This window comes from Genypterus blacodes, unplaced genomic scaffold (assembly GCF_046128005.1).
Source record: "Genypterus blacodes isolate CSIRO-AG114 ecotype Tasmania unplaced genomic scaffold, CSIRO-AGI_Gbla_v1 ptg000005l_1, whole genome shotgun sequence".
NCBI lineage: Eukaryota > Metazoa > Chordata > Actinopteri > Ophidiiformes > Ophidiidae > Genypterus > Genypterus blacodes.
In genome coordinates this window covers 1,002,241-1,024,835 of record NW_027466819.1, presented here as the reverse complement: position 1 = coordinate 1,024,835, position 22,595 = coordinate 1,002,241, and the positions used below count along the sequence as shown (strand labels likewise).

The 22,595-nt window shown below is 47.0% G+C and overlaps 1 protein-coding gene across 6 annotated transcripts in view; it reads left to right on the top strand.

Annotated features, from left to right (window-relative positions):
• LOC142997443 (receptor-type tyrosine-protein phosphatase F) overlaps positions 1 to 22,595 on the top strand; it is a 140,298-nt gene that overhangs the window by 78,283 nt on the left and 39,420 nt on the right. For all 6 annotated transcript variants that reach the window (XM_076148275.1, XM_076148274.1, XM_076148273.1 and 3 more), the window contains 8 exons: positions 1,835 to 2,023; positions 6,131 to 6,241; positions 13,458 to 13,727; positions 14,355 to 14,936; positions 15,146 to 15,279; positions 15,733 to 15,877; positions 19,306 to 19,611; positions 20,445 to 20,638. In XM_076148275.1, coding sequence (XP_076004390.1) covers positions 1,835 to 2,023; positions 6,131 to 6,241; positions 13,458 to 13,727; positions 14,355 to 14,936; positions 15,146 to 15,279; positions 15,733 to 15,877; positions 19,306 to 19,611; positions 20,445 to 20,638 — 1,931 coding nt within the window. The remainder of the gene's footprint in view (positions 1 to 1,834; positions 2,024 to 6,130; positions 6,242 to 13,457; positions 13,728 to 14,354; positions 14,937 to 15,145; positions 15,280 to 15,732; positions 15,878 to 19,305; positions 19,612 to 20,444; positions 20,639 to 22,595) is intronic.

The window sequence follows — 22,595 nt, the reverse complement described above, 5'->3', positions numbered from 1 at the left end:
GGTTTGGTAGAGAATATCCTGTGCTGATTTTACAATATTTCTCCAGTTCAGGGTGTAGATCCTTTAAACACTGTAGCATTAATAAAAAAGAAAGGCACTAAGGCAGTTTCAAAAAGAGCCACAGGAACTCCAACACTGCTGCAGGCGCGTTTGGGAGGAAGGGAAATTGATCTGATATTTGGAAATTTCGTGTCACTCCACCTCAGCATAATAGAATCGACTTTGAACTCTTGGTTGAGTTTGGTTTCCAGCGTTAAATCAACCAGATCTGCAGCGAGTTTGACATTTTACTGACTTTGGCATAAGAATGGACAATAATTCAGTATTATTCATCACCGAACCTTATGACTGCAGTATATCATGAGTCTGTGGTCGGGGATAAGCTTGCACAGATTTTGCAAAGTTATCCTGTGGCACACAAGGAGAACATGTGTTTAACATCATCAAAGTTACAAAGTACCCTGAACATGTCATTTTCATTAGTCCTTTGCTCCTGTGACACATAGAAGGCAATAAGTAACAAAATTCCGAGTGCTTGGCCAGCGTCCCCTGTGTCTTAAAGAGACAGTACCCATTCACTGCGATGCAGCGAGGATGGCATCATATGAAAGGATTGTTAAGGTTTCCCTCGCCACCACCCGCCTGTCTACCTTCCTTCCTTCTTTTTCTGCATGATTTAACTTTTGTCTGTCCTGTCGTCATTTTCTCAATCACTTCTGTCGCTCTCCCTTTCCCGTGCGTCTCTCTGAAGGCTCCAGACGAGACCACAGAGGAGAAGCAGTTACCGTTACCATTATTATTACTACGACAAACTCCGCTGTATTATCCCATTGTGCTGGTGTTGTCTGTTTTTGTTAAGGTGTCCTGATTCGCCTGGGATGTCTGAAAATGAATCCTATAGTGTTCGACAGGAAGTTAGTGGTTTTGTGCAGCTGAAGAGACTGTGGCCTCGCCGCAAAGATAAGAGGCAGAGATCTGTCAAGTACATCTGAACATGAGACGTTCTGGGCTCCAGTCCAGACACAAAGGTGAAAGGAGGAACAAATGCCCTGCTGGGGATCGGAACAAAGCCCAAAGACCCATGTTTCGTCTGCTGTTATGATTTTGTTTCTAGTGCCCCAAAAAGGCATTTATAACTCAGACAGACATAGAAACCCTGATGTCCTCCCCAGCTTCAATAGTATACCTCATGTTGTTCAAATGGAAAAACTTGAAAATGAAAGTTTAAAACGAAAGTGTGGCAGTTTTCGTGACAAACGAAGCCTCGTGCCCTTATTCCAGAGACAACAGGAGCTTTACAGATTCATTACGATTCACATACACGTTTCAATTCTCTGTCGGACCTGGCTGTTAGGATTAGCAGGGTTTGGATCTACATGAATAAAAGCTTCCTGTGCGTCTTCAGAGGGATTCTATATAAATGGGCATGGTCTCGAAAAATTTGAATTGAAATTGTAATTGGTTTGTGGATATTCATCTGTAACTGGTAACATGCATGTATATTTGAAATTAAGCTTTAGGTGTCTGATTATTGCCTGAGTGAGCCTTGTCCCGGTTTATAATCCTGCTATGATAATCCAAACCAAAACACCAAATCAGCAGCAGTTTGATTATTTTAAATTAATCTCTGCTGTCCTTAATCTTATTTCTTTTAATATTCATTTTTACCGTTTGACCCAAAGCGTGGAACATGTGTTTGCTGTCTTTCTTCCTTCTGTCCTTTGCGGCTCTGCAGAGCAGTTGGCCGCCTGTTCTGTCATTTTGTAAACATGCACATCCCTCTTTGTGTCGTTGTATTGTTTATCTAAAACAATTTGCCCTTGTGAATTTTCAGAGAACCAGATCCCCCACGGCTTCCCCACCATCGATATGGGTCCCCAGCTCAAGGTGGTTGAAAGAGGCCGAACTGCCACCCTGGTGTGCGCCGCCGGCGGAAACCCGGAACCCGAGATCACATGGTTCAAGGACATGCTTCCTGTGGACGTCAGCAGCAGCAACGGACGCATCAAACAGTTTCGCTCAGGTACGATTTCACACGATGTCATTCCATTTCATGAAGTACTAATGTGACAAACGTATACACAGTTATACGTTTGACAGTTATGAGATTTCATTTCATAAAAGGTTTGTGGAAGCAGTCCTGTTAGATTTAGGCTCTAATCTGCTGTAAAACAAACCAAGAACAACAGTGGCGTTTGTTGTTGTTGTTTACGTTACATAGGAGGTTTATTCTGCAGTGAGTGAAGTGCCTCTGGATTGTATCAATCGATCCTTAATCCCCTCCTAAACCTGCATCCGTGCCCTGTGAATGAGTCCCATCTTAATGTAGCTTTACCCAAGATCAGTCCCTGCAAAAGAAACAAAAAAATATCAAAAAATCAATAATGTGTTCTCTGTTCACAACGCCGGGCCACTTGATAAATAAACAGTGCTGACCTGACCCGGATCAGACAGGGGGGGAGGAGAGGCAAGAGGTGGAAAGATTAGCGGCTTTTGACCAGGTTGAGTCTTGTCACTCTCTGCTAAATCTACCTCATTTAGAGTGTGTCAGACCGGCTCCGAGTCTGGGGCCCCAAGATTAAAGATGAGAGCTCTTCCACAAAAAGCCTGTCAGTGCAGCTGCCCGGTGGATGCCGAATGTGGGTCACCGGAATGCTTTCACTTGGCTTGTCTACATCCTCACTCGGGCACTCCACATGTATTATGAATGAGAAATTGGGTAAATTCTCATACCAGCATGTGTAGTCAATCTTTAGATGTCTAACAGCAAGGACAGAACTTGTTTTAACTCTTCCGCAACAAACTTTTGATTAGTTTTTCTCTTGCATATAGCGCGAGTGTGCGTCAGAATGTGCTGATACACGAGGTCCTCCGCCCGACAACCTCTTTCTCTTGTCATCTGCTGCCACATCGCGTCTCCCGTTACGACGTGTGACCTGAATCGAGGCCAAGTGTGTGTCAGCAGGTCGCCGAAATCGCATTAATCTGTTAAACAGCGAAGGCGCTCGTGTATCAGCAGCGTTTTGTGTCACTGCATAATATATGTGCTGATTTGTAGCACCCCCACACACACACACACACACACACACACACTCTTTTCATGCCATCCCTTACTATTCATTCTGTACTCAAACTAACTTCTTTTCAAATTACTTTCTTTGACGTCTTTGACTACATCCTTTTATTTCCTCTGAGTGACTATTCATTCATTTCTTTTGCCCATTTTACTAACTAAGACCTCAAACTAGAGATAAATGATGTCATAACACCATATATGGTAACGCACGCATGACAAAAATGTTCTCTTCCTCTGTGTTGTTGCTTTGTTTTGCTGTTTTAATTGCCAACATGTAGAGTGAAAGTTTAATATGTTTCTTAGTAACGTTATTTAAGTTGGCTGGATTTTCTAGCATTGCATGTGACTTCTACTCTGTCGTAGTTCTTCTTCTTCTTCTTCTACATTTTTTATCAGTACCCTGGCAGAATCCATGTTATTTTTTTTCTCTCCCACTGCTGTAAGTAGATTACTAACTAATCTCTCCACCCTGTTTGCATTGAAATGACTCCCACCTAGGTGGTACGCCAGTTAGAGGTAAGAACCACGAATAAAATGTGTTGGAAAAAACCTCACGTCTCAGCCATTCCCTCACATCCACATCAGACCCCTGCATTCCCCCCTGATGCCGCATCACCAGTCTCATCAATACTGTTAGCGCCAACCCACCGTCTCCCACTCCCCCCCCCCCCCCCCCCCCCCCCCCCCCCCCCCCCCCCCCTTCGTCTCTCCCTAACGCTCACCCAGCCGTGGTCTGTCTGCTGTGTCCCCCAACCCCGCCTCTCCCCAGTTAACAAACAAATGATCACCAACCCTGACGTCAGGAGAATGGAAATGCAGGAGACAATGCAGGAGGTTATGTTGTAGATTAGCTCACTGGAGGGGCTGCTCTGTATCCTCGGCCTTTACCTATGAATATATGGATGAATTAACACACCGACACACACGCAAACAAACATTTCCAGCCCTCGTCTTTCCTCTGTCTAAAGGGGCGAGGAATTGCATTTTTAACTAAAGGCCATCGTTGCCACAAGAGGATCCACCTGCTCCACTATGCAGCCTGGATGTAAATTAAAACGGCTGCATTTGCATACAGCCTATGCTGCAGCCGCCCCCCGGCATGGGAGCAGGATGCCCGCTAGAGATTGTTAGGGTGGAAACTTCGACCCCCCTTTTATGGAAATCGTCTCCTCTCCTCCCCTGAGTGAGAAACATGATTTGAGTTCAGGAACAGTCAGGTAAATAGTGGACATCTATATGAGTACGGGCCATTTACATCTGGGACTAGCTGATGTATGTATTTATGGCTTTCTGGGCACTACCAGCTGTCTGTCTCTCTGTGCCCGTCTGTCTGTGACTTCCCAATCCGGCGCATATTCTATTAGATCTTTAACTCTTTGCACGCCCAGCTGCCTGTGGCCCTGATGTAATTTCTGCATCTAAACAGTGGCGTAACCTTGTAGACGGGCCAGAGTTTGTGCAGTTGAATCGGGGGTTCGGTCTTGCGTCTCCAAAACAAGTCAAAACACCAGCCGCGGCACTAACCTTCTGGATGCCTGCTTTATTCCTTTAGCAGTACTCCAAGTGTTTTTCCTCCCCGTGGGAGTAGGGACAGACTGACAGATTGGTGACACTGGCATTAGTATGCAGGGGCATGTCAGTGCTGAATCAGAGAGAGATGAGCAGAGCAAACACCTCGGAGGGACATGTTGTCAAGAGATCTGAGGTGGTGTCATCTCATGTCGCCGCCCCGCCCCTCTTTTTGCTTCCCTCCGTTTGCTCTTATCTCCACTCGATTCCTCTTTGGTTGGTGGTGAACCTGTTTGTTGCATTCATCTCATACTGCATGGTGTCTAAAAACGTATCCTGACATCATCGAATGCTAAATATTTCTGTCATTTTCAAACTGCATGGAGGCTCCATGCTGTTTTGAAGGGGTGATGACTGTTACCACATGCTTACACACATACTGTATACTGTGTGTGTGTGCACTACTGTCATCTGAGAGGAGTTTTTAAATATGTGTATTTATAAATGTGGGATTCAGGTAAGTTTTCTCTTCTATCTGCATTTACAACTTCACCTCCTCATCTGGCCATTTCCATTCCAACAGTAATGAATATGTGATGGCCGTGGCTCGGAACATGAAATGGCACAATGACCACACCAAAGTCTCCTGGGCTTTCATGCTTTGTTAGAAACAACATGTTAGCCTGTCTGTTTGACGACTACAGCTACTTGCGATTGTGAATACTAATCGAAGCCATCTGGCACGGGGGCATTCCCCAGAGGAGTTGGGTGAGAAATGGTCAAATACTGTACTTGGTAATGAAAGAACACAACATTGACCCCACTGCTCGGTGTGTACTCAGCAGAGATCGGAGGAAAGGAACCTGCAGGCAGCTGCTTTGGACCAAAATGTCAGCTCGTCCTGAGAGGCGGAATGGAAACATGTTGTATTCTGATTTAAACCCAACACGTATAATCTCAGAATCTCAATTTTAAACTTGAGATTCTGACATTCTTAACGTCCTTCAGTTAAACAGTATAAAGCACGGATCAGGCATTTTTCTAAGGAGCAGTTTGATTACCTGTTAAACGCGACATCCATGCTGCTGCCTTTTGTGCTTTTACTGCTAACATCTGGGCAGGACAGATAACCTCCACGCTACAAGCATTTTTGGTTGAGTCTGTTGTTTTCATAAGAAGACAAATAGGCTGTGATGGATGTGACGAGGTATTCCATTGATTAATTAAACCCAAAGTCGTGCACCTGCCAGATCAGCGGTCACGGTGTCGCTGGCGTTTCATTCCTTGAGACGTTTAGGCAAATATTCTGTTGTTGCTTTAGTTAAAGTTGCCAAATCAGCTGAACGCCTGCAGTGCTGTAGGCAGTTTCTTGACAAAAACACCCAGAGTATCCAAAACACTTAATTACGCTGGAATAGGGTTAGACGAGTTGACTACGATCTCTCTAGCAAGTCACTGTGCAGACATCTAGTGTGGTTGCTTGCCAAGTTGCATCTCATCTTCCACATCTGTCAGGAGGGCTAAATGTGTTGATCTTCTTCACAGGAGCCCTGCAAATCGAGAACAGCGAGGAGTCGGACCAGGGGAAATATGAGTGTGTTGCCATGAGCAGCGCCGGGACCCGTTACTCCTCTCCTGCCAATCTATACGTACGAGGTAAAGTCAGACATCCCTGTCTCAATACTTATGCATTGTTAATACACTAATGACCACAACAATCTCTCTAGTCTGCTAATGACGTCAGTGTCTGTGTTTGCTGTTGCGTAACCATCTATCACCGCCCACCTACCTGACTCTCTCTGGCCTTTCAAAAGTGAACTTCCGATGACCATGTTTCTATATTTGTCTGTCTTTGTGTGTGTGTGTGTGGGTCTCTCTTTCTCTCTCTCTCTCTGTCCCTCTCTCTTCTCTCTCACACCCTTCTATCTATCTCTTCCGTGCGACTGCTCCCATACCAATGAGCTGAACTAACCTCAGTCCCCTGTTTGGCTGAGAGCTCGACCAGGTGCTGCCACTGTGAAAACAGCTGCATTGAAACTGTTTCCTCCGCTGGCATTAAAAACCATTCAAGCCCCCCCGTTCCTTTTTTTTTTATTTTGACTGTGTCGAAAGGCTCCATTATTTCCCCTGCACAACTCAGAGCTCCTAAAGAAAGGAGCGTCTGGAGTTTCAGGGTTTGTTTTCGTGCTGGTTTCTCCGTGAGCAGACTAATTTGGGGCAAGGGCAGCATTGTGCCTGTGCTGGAAGAGGCTGGTTTAAGGCAGAGTGCAGTCTAGGTCAGCCCCTCTGGACATCACAACCTTGTCTGATGCACATGAAACAGAATAGCCGCTGTGCTTCTTAATATGGGTGGAGAGGGGGAGGGGCTGAGTGAGAGACACACTCCACTCTCACTTCATCATTTTATTAAAGCCATATTTAATAGCGCAGCATGAAGGCTACATGACGGGAGTGTTTCCATTCACTCCTTCTTCTTTTTTTAACCTGTCAAAATCAGACAAGTCAATCAGTCGGCACATTTACATGCACTCAATACTCCTGACTGCGATTAAAGGGCGGAAAAATGTGATTTAGTCTCAAACTAAGGAATACTAGGAATGCGCCGCTCTCTGAGTAAACATGAGATGTTGCGTAATCGCAGCATGAGACAAGTCTAGTCATCGAGGACATACACACACAGAGGCAGTATACACTATTTGACTTAGAGTGAGTATACTGCAAAAGCATGAAGGTGTTTATGTGATGTGTGTGATGTAAAAATGATTTATTGATTTAATGGCAGTATAATCACAAGTTGAAAGTGTTGAGCGTTTCCTCTCTAATTATTTAGAGGTTTGAATTCTACACCTGCAGGAAAATTACAAACCACCGTGGTTGAAATAAGGAGGAGGAAAAAAAGAAGCAATATAACCATGAAGATTCAGCATCAATATTATTAATAACAGAGAATATCCAAGAGAAATGTTTTATTAACGCTAAACCGGACCACAGCGAGAACAGAAACCCCTGCTGGCTCCAAAGCAACCACATGTACAAGCCTCCTCAAAGACCTTGGCCTCATCAGACGTCCACATTAAACGCAGGGGGCTCCAGAAGGTTCAGCGCTCACATCCTGACAGGGGGAAGGGAGCCGGGGCCAGTAAAGGATGTAGGTGTTGTCTATTAATCAGGACGTGTCTGTCACAGGTGCAGACGGGGCTTTCTTTCTTTCTCTCTCTTTTTTTCTCCGGCGAGGTAATTACAGTAGTTGCGTGGCTCGGTGCCAGCAGGGCCCCCAGGCCGCGCTAGTCTGTAACACCACCCAGGTAGCTGTCAACCCATTGGCCTCCACGCCAACTTCTCCGCCAGCCCTCACCACAGCGGCGCAGAGATAGAAATCAAACCAACCGTAACCTTTTAAAGGTCTGCTTGTCTGGAGTCGGGAACAAAGGATCTAGCCATGTATTCACTCTGTCTTTGTTACGCCGCTGGTAGCATGAGGAGACGAAACCCTATGCTGTACATCACCGGGGTGATTGATTGGGTTTAAAACCTCAGGGACTTTGACAAGACTTTCCTTACCTCCATTTATGTGTTTTGTTTTTCATTTTGGAGACACCAGAGGAGAGATTTTCGGCAGCTCGCAAAGCCCGCATCTCATCCTGTTAAACACAACAAGCTTTGCGTGCGAGCCGAACGGGCCAAAGTTCCATAGCGAGGAAATATAGTTATAGTATAGCCGAGCTTCTTGAAGGGATTACAATGATACATCGATGAAAAAGACAGAATAGAATCGTGTTACAAATCGTAATGTGTTTTCACATACACGATATTGCAATTTTGCCCTGAGACTAACTGTTTCATTATTCCACTTTCAGTTATGAGTAAAATATAGCAATCTATCACTAGATTAAATTCCGTGCCTTGTGAAAGTTTAATTCATACTGGGTAGAAGATCCATATGCAGTCATTTGTACCCTTGAAATGCCGATAAAGTTACAACGGCGCGGCCCTGACATATAGAGAGATTACAAAAGGAGAAAAGAACCGTGGTATTATTATGTATCAGCACCCTTCCCATCACACACACATCCATACGAGCACACACACGCCTCTGTCAGGCTCGCATTAGATGTGCCAGTTATGGGTTGGTGTTTCGTGCCAGTGAATGTGTTGCTGTTTTTTTCCACTCACTGATGCTACCTGATCTGACTCCTGTCTGCAGGTACACAAACATACCGCCGGCTCCAGCGTCACCACCCTCGTCTTGACATTTTAGAGCCACCAGAGAATGATGGCCTCATATTTCTGTGGGGGAAGGGTAAGGGGAGGGGAGGGTGAGGTTTAGGAGAAGAAGAGAAGGAGGAAGGGAGGGAGGGAGGGAGGGTGGTTTAGTCTGCTCATGGATTGTTTTTCCCTTCCTGTCTGTGTATCTATTTATGTCCTTCCACTTCTCATCCATTAGGAGTGTGTGGGTGTGGGTGTTTGTAGGTGTGCAGGTGTGTGTGTGTGTGTACTTGTGTGCGCGCTCTTGTTTGCTGTGGGTCGCTTTCGGTGACCCCTCCCTCCCTCCCTCCCTTCCTCTCGAAGAGGACGACTCCATCAACGTGGGCAGAATCACAACCGTCCTTTGATTGTGCAGGCGCTGCTCATTTGTCAAGCTCTTATCCCACGTCGGAGGATGGATGTCAGCTTCTGTCTGCTGACACTCCTTCATATATCCATGTGAAGTGTCAGTATGTCACGGAGGATAAAGCAGTCAGGCGTTCTCTTTTTGCCAGGATGTATGTGTCTGTCAAGGAGGGAAACTTGTGAGAAAAAAAACGATGCAGGTGCTTGAACTCGTAATTTGGCGTCAGAATTGGTATTGGATATGAGATTGGATTTATATGCCAAGAAGCACAAAGAAGACTGAGCGGAATACAAATGCAATATGAATACAAAGACAAAGACAAGCTCCATATTATGAAAAGGGGATACACAGTATGTGTGTGTGTGTGTGTGTGTAGATGTAGAGACATGTACAAACATGTACAGACACACTGTACATCCCTTGTGTTAGATAACGGATGTGGACTCCACTCGGACTTGTCTTTGACTCCATTGACTCCATCACAGCCTTTTGATTCAGAAAGACTTGATACCTTCCCTGAGCCAAAAATAAAATATTTTACAACAATTTGGATCAAAGACTTATGACTTATTTATGAGTCAAAACCCAAACTTTGGTATTTGAGACTTGACTTCTTGTTGTCTGTCTTGTTCGACTTGGGACTCACTACTAAACAATGAATCTGTCCCCAGTTTAACTAAATCAAATCGTCACAATGATAAGTGATGACGTAAGTTTCCGTCCTTGGCACTGTACGTACGCATTTGTCTGTCTGTCTGTCTGTCTCTGCTCTGTCACTAACCTCCACTGGGTCAACCAGAATCACTGTCCTGTTTCACTGTCTTTGTCTTCCTCTCCACTTTGTATCTCTTCATTCCATCGCTCACCTCCATCCAATCACTTCACCCGCAGATCAGCGTGAAGGTTGGTCATTTTCACTTTTAATCCCTCCATTTGGTACAGATTTTAGGTGAGGGGGGTTCTCATCCCTGCCAACCCCTCAGATGGAGACGACAAAAAATCTTTATACCTCAATCCTCTGTGGACTAAAAGTGTCTTTATTTTTATAGCTGCTTGCTTGCATGAATCCCTGAGCGACGCTTGCATGCCCTCCAGCACCGCTCCCTCGAATCTTGTTTTGGTTTGCGTTTCTGTCACGCACAAGGTGGATCAGCTCGGTTTACTCAAGTCATTATCACATCCCTGTTTGATTATGTAGCCATAGCACGTTTTGCAACCGCTCCCTTATTGTCACTGTCAACCACACCCACCTTAAGCTAGGACTGCTTTGACACGCAAGACTTTCTGTTGGCCCCTGTACAAACACAAGGCCCACCAACATTGTGCCGATGGATTATGCTGGTATTCAGGTGGCAACAGGATTTGTCAGGTATTTAGGCAGTAACACCCCGGCTCCCCAGCGGAGGAACATGGGTATCAGAACTGACAAAGCCATTCACAGGGGATTACATCTGTTTTTACCGCCATGGGCTCCCTGTACCCTGGGAATGAAGGATGTGATAAGCACATGTTGGCTGATATAAAAGACACACATCCCCTCTTCCACGAGAGGCTAGAGCAGAAATCCCTGTTGGTAAACGGCACGTAGTGTAATGTTGCATCATACCTGCTCTCAGTAAACTTTTAACCATGACAACAATTTAAACAAGTAATGAAGCGTAGGCGATTTGGCCTTTGATCAATCGCTGTGCTCATACTCTTGAGTGTGAATGAATTATGAAGACGCTGTCCGAAAGAGATGCAGTGATGTGGAAATGATCTCCTCCTCGCTTATGCGGCCTTGGATCCCCCTCAAAGAGCTGACCTATAGAATACTTAAGGAAAGAAGTTGGCAGTGCGCGCTGACAGCGAGATGATCAGCCATCATGGTAGCCCAGTTCGACTTGCCAGGAAGCCGGGGCACCCGCTGACTCCGTGCCAGTTTGCTCAGATATTGATTGACTGAACAGGTTCTGCTATCCTCAGGCACTTTGTCAAGGCAGTTAAATTTATAGGTATCCAGGCAAGCAGGCAGACCAGAGCAGAGACAGGGCTTATTTTGTGGTTTTGATAGAGTCCCGGTGCCCGTCTCTCCAAGCCGCTCTCAACAGGAGAGAGGCTTCGGGGGAATCGATAACAATTACCTGCCCTCGAGTCATTTTGTTCCACAGCACCTCTCCAAACTTAACCGCACGCCATGAATTATTCACAACATTAAGTGTTCAATATACACAGGCCCCATTGACTGACTGCTCTTAGCACTGTTTAGTCTATGAAATCATGAAAGAGTAACAGACACTCTCAGCGTAATGGTCTTACATTAGGCCCACTTCGCACAAGTTTGTCTCTGGCGTAAGCATATGTCCTGCACGGAAGCTACCTCGCCGCCGTGCGGAGGCCAGGGCGGCCCTCAGCGTAAGTCCAATTCCAACTCAAAGGAGAGCCTGTTGAGCATTCGCCATACTGAAGGTCAGATGTTCAGTCATTAATCTGAGAAAATTGGAATCGGGAGTCCTCCTTTATCTTCTTCTCCAGAACACTCCGGCTCCTGATCCCGCCCCCCCCTTCCCTCCCCCTGCACCATTGCACGCTTTGCTTCAGCATGTCTGTCCCGTTCCCAGCCTGACCATCCTTTGCATGTTACAGCTATATGCCCGTGAACCTCAGAGGCCAGGAGTCACGGTTGCTGTAAACACGTCTGGACTGTGAAATGTCTGCAGCTTTGCCCCTTCGTGAAAGCGGCACAGCAAATATAAAATAACCTGAAGTGGCATCCTCTTGATTTGTCGTATGTCAGCGGCCCTGTGCTTGCTCACGGATGTTCACGCTGAGATGTGAGACATTTCTTACGAGATCGAAGCCCACATGATGGGATTGTAGCCGGTGTGTGTACAGTAGCCTCCCCGCCCTTATTATACTTAGGTCCAGAGAAGCTGTGTTTTTCCTGACTGGAATCTGGAAAGGTGCTTTTGTGTTTTTCATTTTCACCACATAATGAGGGGGAATAACAAGCACGGCTGTAATGACGTTCCAGTTCAAATTAGATCGGGAGGGAGGGAGGGAGGGAGGGAGGGAGGGAGAGAGGGAGGGAGGGGGGTGAAGTGGAGGTGGAGGGAGATTCACATTTGAAAATCCATTTTCACGGAGACCAGTGCAAAAGTGCAATTACAGTCTCAGGCTCTTTTTTTTCTCTCTTTTCCTCCCAGGGAGACACAGAGATCTTGTAGTACATTAGGGGATACACAGTGTATAAATTCTGCAGGGATAGTTTCATGCAATAGTGTTTTAAATATATACACAACAGAAGAAACAGAATAACAATAATGGATCCTCACAGGGGATCTAAATGTTTGGCTCCTCAGACTCCATGAGCGATGTGAGGAAGAGCCAGAGCCAGAGCTGCTCCTCGTCACCGTCTTGCTTCGTGGCGATGTTCACTCCAGCATGTCACAAGTCTAACACAGCTGACATTGATGGAAGTTAATGTAGCACTGTCAAGTTAGGTTTTTCTGCAGCTTGTCAAACAGGGAACCTTCTGGTGGTGGCCTGAAGTTACCAGGAGGAAGATCTGAAATGTGTAAACATGTCAGACGTGGCGGCTATACCTTTATTTAGATGGAAAACAAGTCATATGTAAATGTTGGCTGCCTGTTTATTCTGGGCTAGCTTTTCAGTATTGCATGTGGAGCCTCTGCATCGGTGCTCGCCTCGTCCCTGGCGACGTCAACGGGCCCTTCTCGTCTCCATGGGAACCCCTTTTTAATGTCAGCCTATCTGCATATCAGAACCGCACAAAGCCAGGCAGAGGGAGAGAGACAGAGAGAGAGAGAGAGAGGCTGAGGCTGAGGAACAGGCGAGAGGGGCAGGGAGGAGAAACCATACAATGCCATCTCCACAGGGTCCCTCAATGATGCAACTCTCACTGCCATTTGACACTTTGACAAAAGAGGGCCAGACATGGTCTCCGGCATAAAACTGGGCTATTTTTTGATTATATTCCCCTTTGTAGGCAGGAGGATAACACACCCCCTCAAAGTTTTCTTCTTGTGAATTTCCAGACCCATTTTGTGGCAGTCCTATTATTCCCATTGTGTACGCCTGCACATTCGGATAAAAGCTACCAGCCCCCCATTCTATTAGCGCCTCTGAGTTAGCTTTTAGCTCGGCTGTGTTGTATTGGGCAATTCAACAAAGCACAGAAGCACGCAGCCCCGTCTTATTCACCTCATATAGCCCACCTATTCACTTCTCCTCTTCCTCTCCCCTGCCTCGTCACATCAGTGCGCCGGGTCCCGCCGAGGTTCTCCATTCCACCCACCAATCAAGAGGTGATGCCGGGCGGCAGCGTCAACCTGACCTGTGTGGCTGTGGGCTCGCCGATGCCTTATGTCAAGTGGATGATGGGCCTGGTGGAGCTGACCAAGGAGGAGGAGATGCCGATGGGGCGGATCGTGCTGGAGGTCAACAACATCCGAGAGTCGACCAACTACACCTGCGTGGCCGTGTCTTCACTGGGCATGATCGAGGCCACAGCTCAGGTCACAGTCAAAGGTAAGAGAGCCAGCAGGCAGATACACACAGATACATCAACATGGACCATTTCCTGAAGAGATCAAGCTGTGTGTGTATGTGTGTGTGTGTGTGTGTGTGTGTGTGTGTGTGTGTGTGAGTGTGTGTGCGTGTGTGTGTGTGTGTGTGAGACTCATCACCGCCTCTGGTATTAGCTGTAGTCTGTGTTAAACCCACTCTCCACTCAACTGATCGAAGCCCAGAATGTCACAGTCATTGTGACGGACCACATCAATATAGACCTCTTCCTCTTTAAGGTGGCCGTAATGAAGACCCTGCGCTTTGTTTGTGTTTGTCATTTGCTCTCAACAGGAACCACTTTTGCTATTTTCCGTTATCGTCAATAATGGCCGGGGCTGCACCGAAACACGGAATAAGGATTTCAGACGGGCATTTTAGTTAATTTGAGGATGATGGCTGCTGGAAGAATTACTCCTGAATCATTATGGTGCTAGGAGTTAGAGGAGGAGAACGGATTTAGAGCTTGTTTTAGCTGCTAAAAATCGGAGAATTATGCAAGACGCATATGTGTCCAAGTCCAGTTTTCTTGAACTAAGCGTTGCTGCTAAGTGACTAATCCTGAAATGAAAACTATCTGTCTCTCTTCAGCGTTGCCAAAGCCGCCCACCTCCCTTATTGTGACTGAGACCACAGCCACCAGTGTGACTCTCACCTGGGACTCCGGCAACCCAGATCCTGTTTCCTACTACATGATCCAGTACAAAGCCAAGGTATCAGACAACAGCTATCAGGAAGTGGAAGGTGTGGCCACCACTCGTTACAGCATCGGCGGACTGAGCCCCTACTCTGAGTATGAGTTTCGTGTTATGGCTGTGAACAACATAGGCCGCGGGCCGCCCAGCGACCCTGTGGAGACGCGCACAGGCGAACAAGCCCCCTCCTCGCCACCGCTGCATGTCCAAGCCCGCATGCTGAGTGCCAGTACCATGCTGGTCCAGTGGGAACCGCCAGAGGAACCCAACGGGCAAATCAGGGGCTACCGGGTCTACTACAGCTCAGACCAGACGGCTCCGCTCAGCGCCTGGCAGAAACACAACACGGATGACAGCAGGCTGACCACCATCTCAAGTCTGACTCCAGATATCACCTACAGCCTCAGGGTGCTGGGCTTCACCTCCGTCGGGGACGGGCCACCTTCCGACGTCCTCCAAGTCAAAACCCAGCAGGGAGGTGAGCAAAAGACTAAAAGCCTGTGTGTGTGTGATCATGTGCCTGTGTGTGTGTGATCATGTGCCCGTGTGAAAATGGTGGCTTATGTTTATAGTGAACGTTGTGAATGTGGGGAAATCTGCACATTTTGCTCTGGTTCCTTCAGTAACAACACTCCGATTCAATCCATCAACCTGTGTTCCTATTTCCCCTCCCCGCTCTGTTTCCAGTTCCTGCACAGCCTTCCAGCTTTGAGGCCGAGGCCGAGCTGGACACACGCATCATGTTAACCTGGCTGTGGCCGGTCCAAGACCCCATTACAAAGTATGAGCTGGAGTACTGGGAGGCCGGAACGGACAACAAGGTTTGAATAACAACATGCAGTTTTGCTTGTCTGTCTGTCTCTCTGTCTGTCTGTCTGTGTGCCAAGGTGAATCGTTATGATGTAATTCATTTATGAATGGTGATGCACCAGATGAAGCAATAGTAGTTCAGTCAGCTCTTTTGGCTGATGAGGAAGATTTACTGTACTAACAGACTGCACTGTTATTTCATCTTCAAGGTCATAGCTGGAGGAATTGCTCCCTTCATTTAGGAACAGTTAGTAGTCAAGTTGGCACACACGCATCTATTCTCCTCTTTATTTGCATATCAGATGGAGACTCTGCAACTCTCACATAAACTGACTGGAGATTGATGCCAGTCTCTCTTAACTACCACCACAAATACGATGTCTATAATCATATATCCAAACTTTAACGCACACAGCCTCTTTAATCAGGTTTAATCAGGATCTGTCCTTTCTCAACCCCCCCAGGTACACGTGACCTTTGACCCGGCGGGCTCCCACGCCGTGGAGCGCCTAAAGCCAGACACCCTGTACCTCTTCTCACTGGCGGCCCGATCTGAAATGGGACTAGGAGTCTTCACCCAGCCCATCCAGGCACGAACAGCCCAATCCAGTAAGTCGGCTCACCACTTCTTCCCTCCTCCGGCGTCTAGCTTACCTTATTTTTCGTCTACTAACCGGTGATTTCCTGAAGTAACAATCCGCCCCCCCAGCAGCCACGCCGATGCAGATGTAGGTCATTGCCTGCGGTACGGGACAAAGTTGAATTTCTCTGAGCTAAAATCAGAGCGTGAGAGCAATTTTAATGTCAAGACAATTTCAGCGAAGCCTCTCTTACATAATTGCCGAAAAGTGCAGCCGCCCCAGTCAGCACCATGCTTCCGCTCCCGCCCCACTGTCACCAACACTAACCCACCTGTCCATCTATCTGAGGACAGGCCCTGTGTTCAGTGTCAAAGGTACGTTTAATGTGTCTCACTCCCACATTTGTGAGTTGTGCTGTGTTATTTTGCCTCATATCATTATGTGCTTTTACAGTGCCAGCACTCAAAATGTCACACTCTGCCAGCTGACTGCTGAGTCTGTGCTGCCGCAGCATCGCGCTCGCACCATCTTGGATCAGTGCAATGCAGTGCAGTACATACAACATATGCTTCTGTGACCTCTGTGATAGTGGGTAGTTAGTGGTAAATAAATGAACATTATATACTATTTGATGAATCTTGTGTAGCTGACAAATTTCAGAGTTGTCATCGTCCAGTCTGCATTTAGCAAAAAAGATCAACAACAAACTAACTCCATGACGATGCAGCAACCTTGAAATGTAATAGAATAGAATAGAATAGAATAGAATAGAATAGAATAGGAAGAAATCTATGTGTATTTGAAGTATTAAGACAGAAGTAACTTCGGTCTAAAGGGGGAGTTATGTAACTCAGACATCTTACAGTAATATCATTTTGTCACGACCGAGTCTGTGCCTGTAGGACGACAGGTTTGGAAATCAGACTTTTCATTTCATGCTGCAGAAAGAAGTGGCATGAAATAAGCAACCGCCTGTAGGAAGGAAGGAAGAGGTGATGGAAGAGTGTGACATTTTACTGAGCGGCATGGAAACATTTAGTATCATTCCTTCTTTTATCCACGAGCGAGAGCAATGAACATGACCCGAGCTGTAGATAAACTCAACGTGGGCACACACCAACACAACTGAGCCGCCTAGTTAAGACACAGAAGAATGAACATGACAGCTACTTTATCAATAACTCATGTATTATAAGATTACATGAACAGCAGGACATTTCTTAAGTAAGATATATTACATACAGAGAGGTTCTTTCCTTGCTTCTCTCCTCTCATCATGCAGCTCGTCGTTACCCAGCAGACCTCAGAGCCGCAGCCTTTTGTTGTTCTGCTTTGGTCTCTCACTTCGTCAGGCGTCATATTATAGTTTTCCACCTGGAACCGCCGTTTGTTTGGACTTTCACACGTTCTGGTTTTCGATTATTGCGTCGGTACGTGAGCACCAGCAGCTCCTCATTGTCCATTGCTCAGCTCATTGTAGGAGACATTCCACAGGCATGCTGTGTAAGAACACCCCGTCCTAACATTTGTGTTTGTTTGTTTCCTTTCTTTTGAAGTTGAATACATCGATGATTAAGTTACATGCATGAAGTGTTCACGTACGATTGCTGTTGTGTTTGTTTTCAGTGTTGTTTTAGGATTTGCTTTACTGTTTTGTTTTGTTTTTTTTACCTCTGGACTGAGAGTGTGAGAAATGATTTTGCTGGGAGTTTTGTAATCGTAGTTATTGCAGAATGTGCACCTCTTCAGAAACACGTGTAAGTGATACTTTCATATATTTCAAACCAAACAGGAGGTGGCGGACAGAATATAACAGTGCTGGATTTGAATAGGAAACGTTTTTGCAGGTGACTTGGCGACCGAGGTGCCGCTTACTGTGATTTAGCGGCACCACGGGTTCGATTGTGGCTGATGTCCGTTGTCGCAAAGTGTTTCATCGCTATCCCCCCTTAAAACTCTTAACAATACAATTAAGGCTTTAATGCCGTAAAAGTAATTGGGAGGAGAATACCTGACTTAATTCAAACGCTCTTTAAATGCGTATGTATCCAATCGTCTTCCTATTTGAATCTTATGTAACGGTAGTAATCCGTTCAGAAAAAGTCTGTTACTAACAAACAAATAGGCGATGTAATGCACGATATAATCTTCTTCCTCAACTCAAACAATTATCCAGCTTAATCATCCATTTACTGGTTCTTTGGACCGAGATTCAAATCAAATCAAATCAACCAAGCAATCGCAGAAGTTGACATGAAAAAGGTTAAATGACAGCATGGAGCTCAGCTTTGCTTCAAACTCAGCTTTGTTTCTTTCTGAGCAAAACATTCAGTAAATTCAGCTAAATCTTGACGTATTGTATTCGTAATTTGTGTTTTTGGAGCACATTCAGCTAAAGCATCTTGTTCTTTGCATAGCTTTAGTTAAAGACTTAGTTAAATGTGACACCTTGATGCTGAATGAAATTGTTGCTCTTTAAAGTTGCCGTGATGGAAGATTCCAGGTTTGACTTCATCAAAGGATAACGACAGCAGGGTGTAGTGATGTTTGTTAAGTTTGCACAAATGTTTCATCTGTGGACAGAGAAAGACTTCAGAAGGATTTCAGAAAATCATCAACCGCTGCAAAAATGTCGCTTTAAATAATAATTTCACCCAAAACAACAACAAACAAAAGTCCAAAGCGATTAAACGGATGAAGCGGATGATGTCTTTGTTTTTTCGCGGCCGCAGCTACAAACCAACAGCAGCGCGGCGCAATGAATGGAACGTAGTGAAAACACAGATAGGAGACCGAAGCCGTCCGTGTACTTACACACACTCCACCACAACAGTGTGTAAATACACTGCTGCCATTATATTCTGTTCACCTCACCTCTCTCAAGCTGTAAACACACACCGTTGCATCAGGTCTCTCAGTCCAGAGGCAGCGTCCTGTTTGTAAGCAAGCTTTTGTGTTTCTCTTTATGGAAATGAAAATGTAATATTCCACTATGGCTGCTTCAATACGGCTCCAGAACATTTCAGCTGTAACTTCTGAGCGGTAGCATCAAAGTTAGACACACTGGACAAACAAAGTTTAATAAGCTCTCATGTTTGGAATAATTCTCCCAATATTTTGTTCTTTCTACTGAAGAACTGTAATACGTAGGAGTTTACTTTAGGATAAACAAGCTTTCATATCTGACAGTTGTCTTGATAAGAACTGTTGATTTAAGGATTCAAAGTGAAAGTGAGTTTGCATTTAATGAACTTATTAAGTTTGACTTCTATGCACTTTCATCAGGTTAAACCAAAGTGCATTAATAATGTTTGAAGTTCAGTCAAATTACATTTTCATTTCTATAATGACTCCAGAAAGCTTCCATAGTTGTGTTTGCTCGTGTCATCGTTTCTTTTTTCCGTTTGCTTGATCCGTGCCCCTCCTCCGTGTGGTTGTGCTCCCCTCCCCCTGCAGCCCCCTCCGCTCCCCCTCAGGAGGTTCACCTGGTCAGCCTGACCTCCACCAGCCTCAAGGTGAGTTGGGTGGCGCCGCCAGCCGCTAGCCGCCACGGCGCCATTGTGCGCTACACAGTCAGCTACCAGGCCCTGGCCGGGGAGGACACGGACCGCCACGAGGTGCCGGGCATCGGCGCCGACGCCTCCAGCTACGTGCTGGAGAGCCTGGAGAAGTGGACAGAGTATCAGGTGTGGGTGAGGGCGCACACTGACGTGGGCCCCGGCCCTGAGAGCGCCCCGGTGCGGATCAAAACCAAAGAAGATGGTAGGTTGACACTCGCCTGAAGAGGAGCGATCTTAAGACCTCTCTCACCTTCGTCTCTAGGGCTGTCTTCCTCCGCTCTGTCACTGCTGCACCTCCCTCTGTGTCTTGTTTGATCAGTTAAAAGTTAATGAGGCGGGTGGGAGCAGTGGTGGTTACCTTTTCTGTTCCTTTCTGCCTTTTTCCCTCTGTATCATTGGCACTTTACATCTGCCGCGGCCAAGGCTCATCACCCCTGAGCCCACACGCTCTCTCTGCTCTTTCACAATCTAAATGTCTTCCTGCTTCCCGTCCTGGGTTCTGTCCTCATCGATGTTTCACCAGCTCCTCGCTCGGCGCAGAGAGGTGGAGCAGGAACTCTTCTCTTCACCTTTTCCTTTAGTTGGTTCTCCTTTGTTTCAAGCGGCTGCTCCTAAGAGAGAATCTTCTATTATTACAGTAATGTCTTTGATGTTTGCTGCACACACACACACACACACAGCTAATTTCCTGTTGGAATCAGGAGCCAGGTGCTTTCCCACATGGGGTGTGTTGGGGTCCACAATAGACATACAAGGTGTGAAAGGAGCAGAGATGATGTGGAGTCATAGCGAGTCCCAGTATCGCTTCTTTCTCAAGAGCAAGTCTATAAAAAACCCCAGAGTCATTATTTTTGCTCCCCCATCACAAAATACAGTCAACTGTGGAGAAGTGCTGGCTCAGCGTATTTTGACTGTACCACTTTCCTGCCTCATTCACTCTCTCTCCCTCTCCGTCTCTCTCTCTCTCTCTCTGTCTGTCTCGCTGTCTCCCTCACCCCTCCTCCTCCCCCCTCCCTTGCCTTTTGTGATGTCCAGTGCCGGGAGCGCCCCCCAGGAAGCTGGAGGTGGAGGCTATCAACTCCACAGCCATCCGGGTCACCTGGAAGCCGCCCCTGCAGATGAAGCAGCACGGCCAGATCCGAGGCTACCAAGTCATCTTCTCCCGACTGGAGAACGGGGAACCGCGGGGCCAGCCCAACATCATGGACGTGGCTCTGCCGGAGGCTCAGGTACTGACCGCTTGTCCTGACTCATCTCTCTCTCTCTCTCTCTGTCTCTGTCTCTCTCTCTCTCTCTCTCTCTCTCTCTCTGCCCCACATTCATTTCCATATTTCCTTATTCTGTCTCTTTTCACTTCATTCCCCCACTACCTGGTGTCACACACCTGAAATTTGTGAGCAACAAAACACATTCTTTGCAGGAGAAGACGTGCACTGCCTTGTTGCCATGTTTATAGATTAGTTATTTTCCTGATGCCGCTCTTCACACATTAATGCAGGCAGCTGCGGATGGCCCAAAGCCGCGCATCACCGTCAGATGGATGAGAGATTGTAATCCTTAAGAGGGATTCAGAGATTCATGAATATCTTAAAACCCCCCAAAAAAAGCTCCTCTTCCACATTTGCCCTCCGTCTCTTGTGGAAATAAGAGAGCGAGCCGGAGCTTTGTGAGTGTCTTGTCCTGATTGTTTGCCCCGGGTAACGTTTGCACGAACATGCATTTACTGACACCTTTGATGGCCCCGGACCAAAACATCTCATTGGAACAAATAAGCGCTCCCTCCCCGGCCAGAGGATCGCCGCCGACATTCCATGCAGCGCTGGCTTTTCTCCCTGAGCAGCATGTGCTGATAAATGTGCGGCGGCGGCATTTAGGGAGACCAGCAGGTTGCGATTCAGTTCCTTGACAGTGCGCGACTGCTGTGCCCTCAAGTGAAGCGATTAACCCTCATTTGCCACAGCAAACACCCTGCTGTCTTAACGGAGTCGTCACACAGGCGACGGCGGCTCAAAGTCACCTTGGAGTGACGCGTGTGTGTGAGACTATAAAAGCCGTTTTAGGCATAAATAATGTGAAGTTGGCTCAGACCAGGCGGCGCTCGGTCTCGGCTGGGACGGTTCCACACCTGGCCAGGCTGGCGGCCCTCAGCTCACTTCACGCACACACACACACACACACTGCACTGCAGTAGATCTTGGCAGCTGCTCCTTTACACTTTATTGTGGTCTGACTGTGTACCAGAGCACTTGACAGGCAGGATTGCAGCTCTTCGGTGTGGCACAAAGAACAATGTCTGCGCTGTTTGTCTTGCTGGGAAATGTTTTTCTTCACGCCGACGCGCTTAGCGTGACTTTGTTTGGGGGGGGTTATGAAAACTGAACTGGTCGTGACCCTGGCGGTTGCACAAACAATCCTCCCTGCCATGCCTCATGTGTGCCAGATTCACAACAATGCACACAAAGACACGCAGCAGTTTGTAGCCTCTCACGTTCCACCACAACACTCCTCCTCCTCGTCCTACCTGCCTCCTCCTCCCCCCCCTCTTATGACCTCCATTTCCACTCTTCCCAGCCTAAATGCCAGTCAGGTAATTACCAGAGGCTTGCGTGCAAGTCGGTTACCCTTGACTGAGTCATCTGAACGGGTTGGTTTCCATGACGCAGCGCGGCTGAGTAGCCAACCTGCCAGGACCTGCCCAGATGTTGTCAAGGACCTCACAGTCAGCCCGGAGGCGCCGCCGCCGTCCACGTACACCAAACCGCTTTATAAAACAATCCCTCCTTTCTCACACTCGGCTCTGGCGACGTGAGCAAACACGCTCGCCGCACAGATCGACCTCGCCGCAGGAGTTCCGCTTGGCTGAGATGGAGCTCGTGACTCAGGCGAGACTCATGCAAAATACTCACACACACACCTGTAACCAGCATGGGGGGGGGTGTGTGTGTGTGTGTGTGTGAATCGTCCTTTATGTCACAGCTCATTGGGTTTTGTTGTTGTGAAATCAGCTTCTTGACGCTCTGTCACCTCTACGATTTCACTGGAAACTCACCTGGATGAGAAGGAAAACAACGCCGGCGTTTCCCAATCTGTTGTTTTTTTCCTTTCATTCGAACTTTGAACGGCGCGTTTGAGCTCGTGTCAGAAGTGACCTCGCCCTCGCCCTCGCCCCCCCACGTCCCCCTCCCC